This window comes from Austrofundulus limnaeus, unplaced genomic scaffold (assembly GCF_001266775.1).
Source record: "Austrofundulus limnaeus strain Quisiro unplaced genomic scaffold, Austrofundulus_limnaeus-1.0 Scaffold664, whole genome shotgun sequence".
In the NCBI taxonomy this organism is placed as follows: Eukaryota; Metazoa; Chordata; class Actinopteri; order Cyprinodontiformes; family Rivulidae; genus Austrofundulus; species Austrofundulus limnaeus.
Genome location: NW_013953066.1, coordinates 261,250 through 266,035, shown reverse-complemented (window position 1 = coordinate 266,035; position 4,786 = coordinate 261,250). Strand labels below are relative to the sequence as shown.

The 4,786-nt window shown below is 44.7% G+C and overlaps 3 protein-coding genes across 5 annotated transcripts in view; 2 read left to right on the top strand and 1 right to left on the bottom strand.

The window, feature by feature from the left end:
- Positions 1–1,346, bottom strand: part of LOC106531671 (stromelysin-3) — a 14,975-nt gene extending 13,629 nt beyond the window's left edge. Inside the window, exon 1 of one of the 3 annotated variants that reach the window (XM_014027578.1) lies at positions 1,058–1,346. In XM_014027578.1, the coding sequence (XP_013883032.1) occupies positions 1,058–1,225 (168 nt within the window). In that variant the 5' untranslated portion in view covers positions 1,226–1,346. The remainder of the gene's footprint in view (positions 1–1,057) is intronic. The other 2 variants (XM_014027580.1, XM_014027581.1) reach the window with 2 other exon arrangements.
- The window catches only part of scai (suppressor of cancer cell invasion), a gene marked incomplete in the record, with an annotated part of 42,437 nt that overhangs the window by 15,861 nt on the left and 21,790 nt on the right, over positions 1–4,786 (top strand).
- LOC106531673 (serine/threonine-protein phosphatase 6 catalytic subunit) lies at positions 1,674–3,283 on the top strand (the record flags this gene model as incomplete). Its single annotated transcript, XM_014027583.1, is given in 5 exon segments — positions 1,674–1,849; positions 2,546–2,641; positions 2,746–2,811; positions 2,994–3,135; positions 3,204–3,283. Coding segments are annotated over 5 exon segments (459 nt in total), but the record flags the coding sequence as incomplete, so codon positions are not given.

The following is a 4,786-nucleotide window of genomic DNA, read 5'->3' as shown; positions in this document are numbered from 1 at the left end:
TGTCCTCTGTCATCTGTCCTCCTGTCATCTGTTATCTGTCCTCTGTCATCTGTCCTCCTGTCATCTGTTATCTGTCCTCTGTCATCTGTCCTCCTGTCATCTGTCATCTGTCCTCTGTCCTCTGTCATCTGTCCTCTGTCCTCTGTCCTCTGTCATCTGTCATCTGTCATCTGTCCTCTGTCCTCTGTCATCTGTCCTCCTGTCATCTGTTATCTGTCCTCTGTCATCTGTCCTCCTGTCATCTGTTATCTGTCCTCCTGTCATCTGTTATCTGTCCTCTGTCCTCTGCCATCTGTCCTCTGTCCTCTGTCCCCTGTCCCCTGTCCTCTGTCCTCTGTCATCTGTCCTCTGTCCTCTGTCCTCTGTCATCTGTCATCTGTCATCTGTCCTCTGTCCTCTGTCATCTGTCCTCCTGTCATCTGTTATCTGTCCTCTGTCATCTGTCCTCCTGTCATCTGTTATCTGTCCTCCTGTCATCTGTTATCTGTCCTCTGTCCTCTGCCATCTGTCCCCTGTCCTCTGTCCTCTGTCCTCCGTCATCTGTCCTCCTGTCATCTGTTATCTGTCCTCTGTCCTCTGCCATCTGTCCTCTGTCATCTGTCCTCTGTCATCTGTCCTCTGTCCTCTGTCCCCTGTCCCCTGTCCTCTGTCATCTGTCCTCTGTCCTCTGTCCTCTGTCATCTGTCCTCCTGTCATCTGTTATCTGTCCTCTGCCATCTGTCCTCTGTCATCTGTCCTCTGCCATCTGTCCTCTGTCCCCTGTCCTCTGTCCTCTGTCCTCCTGTGTTCCTGTCCTCTGTCCTCCTGCCCTCTGTCCTCCTGTCCTCTGTCCCCTGTCCTCTGTCCTCTGTCCCCTGTCCTCTGTCCTCTGTCCCCTGTCCCCTGTCCTCTGTCCCCTGTCCTCTGTCCTCCTGTGTTCCTGTCCTCTGTCCTCTGTCCTCCTGTCCTCCTGTCCTCTGTCCTCTGTCCTCTGTCAGACAGATAACTCCTGAGCAGAACCAGGTTAGATCCGGACTGTGGTTCCTTCAGCTGATCTCAGAGGTCCAGCCACGCTCACCTGCAGTCTGGTCCCGGTCCTCCGGTCCAACACCTGCAGTCTGGTCCCGGTGCTCCGGTCCAACACCTGCAGTCTGGTCCCGAAGCTCCGGTCCGGTACCGGCAGGGACTGGGCGCAGAGGAAAAGGTGCAGAGATAAAACTCTGCCGCAGAACTCGACGATCCGCATCCTGACGGTTCTGACCCGGGTCTGAGGCAGAACCAGGAGGGGGCAGGACCCAGAACTGATGACGCCAGACACCAGGGGGGTTCTGAGTCCTCATCCGGAACCAAACCCGCCAACCCGCCCTTAAAAGTCCAAACAGAGCCGCAAAACATCACCTGGTTCTGAAGTGTTCCGACTGAAAAACATCCGAACCTGATGAGAGGATCGGTTCTGCAGCTGCTTCAGAACCTTCATCTTCTTCAGAACCTTCATCTGCTTCGGAACCTTCAGCTGCTTCAGAACCTTCATCTGCTTCAGAACCTTCAGAACCTTCAGAACCTTCAGAACAGCACGGAGACTCTGAAACGTTTTAAATGATTTTATTTAATTGAGAGTTTTTATGAAACAAACCGAACTTTTCTCAGCAGCTGTTCGTCTCGTCCAGCAGGTGGCGCCAAATCTCCGACCAGCTGTTTCCTGAGGAGGAAGAAGCAAAAAGAGGAAGAGGAGGAAAAGAGGAGAACCAGCAGCTGGTTCCGTATTTTTATTGGTTTTAACCCAGTCGTTCTGATCATGGCGCCTTTGGACCTCGATAAATACGTAGAAATAGCGAAACATTGCAAATATTTACCGGAGAATGACCTGAAGGTAAGCTGAAGTCGCTAGCTTTAGCATTAGCATTAGCTTTGACTCTGTGGTTAGCTGCAGGAGCTAACGCGGCTACAAAACCTAATGTAGTTAAACGTGGGGGATATAATCTGTGCTGTGGAGTAATCCTGCTGACAGATTATTCATTATTCCTGAACAAACCCACGGAAACATGTTGAGCAAAGAGCAGAAGCTGAAGCTCCTAGCTAACATGCTAACAGATGCTAACAGGCTAGCCGCTCAGATGATCTTCATCGGTTTAAACTTGAACTTTCAGACAAAATGAAACATTGTGTTAAATCTCAGGATGATCCGGATGTTTGACAGTTTTTAACTATTAAATCACAACATGTACGAGTTGTTCTGACAACTTTATTTTTCTGTTTAAACATAAAAACAGCATTTTAAMAACAGCTGAAGGTGACATAGATACTTTATTATGTGATAGTATTTAAATATATGCCTGAGAAACACATGATATAAACCCTTTAAGTTGTTTTTGTTACTTTAATAATAAAACTTCTTCATGTAAAGTTTGTTTTCATGTTTTCCTCTGGTTTGTGTTGTTGGTGCCAAAAACAGAAGATTTGTTATAAATCTGTTATTACTGAAGTCAGTTTTACACAGTAAAAACTGAACTTTCTGCTCAGATCTTTTCTGTAATCTCAGATTATAATCCGTGTTTTCTGTCTGCAGAGATTATGTGATTATGTTTGTGATTTGTTGCTGGAAGAATCCAACGTTCAGCCTGTGGCCACGCCAGTGACGGTCTGTGGAGACATTCACGGTCAGGTGGGTCTGAGGTTCTGGTTCTGGTTCTGGTTCTGAACCCTGGGCAGCTTTTAATAAAGCAAAAAAAAAAAAAAAACCTTTAATTTGTGTTTGTTTGTCTTCAGTTTTATGATCTGTGTGAACTGTTCAGAACAGGAGGCCAGGTTCCTGACACCAACTATATCTTTATGGTGAGATATTGTTTTACTTCAGAAAATACAAATAACTACATAGATATGACACATAAATACACATGTACTTACAAAGCATAAGTAAACAAATGTACTCAGATAAGTACACAGATAAGTACACAGGTTCAGACTGACTTGAAGGACCAGAGCGTAAAGAAGGTTCTGTGGTTCTGGGTCTGCAGGGGGACTTTGTGGACCGAGGGTACTACAGTTTGGAGACCTTTACGTACCTGCTGGCTCTGAAGGCCAAGTGGCCCGATCGGATCACGCTCCTGCGAGGGAACCACGAGAGCAGACAGATCACTCAGGTCTACGGTTTCTACGGTACGTTCTGCTGCACAGGTCCATCGYGCCTGAAGGTTCTGCTCTCATGTGTGACCTTTGACTTCCAGATGAGTGTCAGACTAAATATGGAAACGCCAACGCCTGGAGGTACTGCACCAAGGTGTTCGACATGCTGACTGTGGCTGCGGTGAGTCCTCGGACCTTTATCATGACTTAAAATATTTACTCTGGTCTTTATTCTGGACTTTACTCTGGTCTTTATTCTGGACTTTACTCTGGTCTTTACTCTGGTCTTTATTCTGGACTTTACTCTGGTCTTTATTCTGGTCTTTACTCTGGTCTTTATTCTGGACTTTACTCTGGTCTTTATTCTGGACTTTACTCTGGTCATTATTCTGGTATTTATTCTGGACTTTACTCTGGTCTTTATTCTGGACTTTACTCTGGTATTTATTCCAGTCTTTACTCTGGTCATTATTCTGGCTTTACTCTGACTATGGTCTTTATTCTGGACCTTATTCTGGTCTTTATTCTGGATTTACTCTGACTATGGTCTTTATTCTGGACTTTACTCTGGTGTTTACTCTGGTCTTTATTCTGGTATTTATTCCAGTCTTTACTCTGGTCATTATTCTGGCTTTACCCTGACTATGGTCTTTATTCTGGACTTTACTCTGGTCTTTACTCTGGTCTTTATTCTGGTCTTTACTCTGGTCTTTATTCTGGCTTTACTCTGGTCTTTACTCTGACTCTGGTCTTTTTTCTGGACTTTACATTGGTCTTTATTCTGGCCTTTACTCTGGTCTTTACTCTGACTCTGGTCTTTTTTCTGGACTTTACATTGGTCTTTATTCTGGCCTTTACTCTGGTCTTTACTCTGGTATTTATTCTGATCTTTACTCTGGTATTTATTCCATTCTTTACTCTGGTCATTATTCTGGCCTTTATTCTGGTATTTATTCTGGTCTTTACTTTGACTCTGTTCTTTTTTCTGGTCTTTATTCTGGACTTTACTCTGGTCTTTACTCTGGTCTTTATTCTGGTCTTTAGTTCAGTCTTTACTCTGGTCTTTACTCTGTCTTTGCTCTGGTTTTTATTCCAGTCTTTACTCTGGTCTTTACTCTGGTCTTTACTCTGGTCTTTATTCCAGTCTTTACTCTGGTCTTTACTCTGTCTTTACTCTGTCTTTACTCTGGTCTTTATTCCAGTCTTTACTCTGGTCTTTGTTCTGGTCTTTACTCCAGTCTTTACCCTGGTCTTTACTCCAGTCTTTACCCTGGTCTTTATTCCAGTCTTTACCCTGGTCTTTATTCCAGTCTTTACTCTGGTCTTTATTCCAGTCTTTACCTGGTCTTTACCCTGGTCTTTACTCTGGTCTTTATTCCAGTCTTTACCCTGGTCTTTACTCTGGTCTTTACTCTGGTCTTTATTCCAGTCTTTACCCTGGTCTTTACTCTGGTCTTTACTCTGGTCTTTACTCTGGTCTTTACTTTGGTCTTTACTCTGGTCTTTATTCCAGTCTTTACCCTGGTCTTTACTCTGGTCTTTACCCTGGTCTTTACTCTGGTCTTTACTCTGGTCTTTACCCTGGTCTTTACTCTGGTCTTTATTCCAGTCTTTACCCTGGTCTTTACTCTGGTCTTTACCCTGGTCTTTACTCTGGTCTTTACTCTGGTCTTTACCCTGGTCT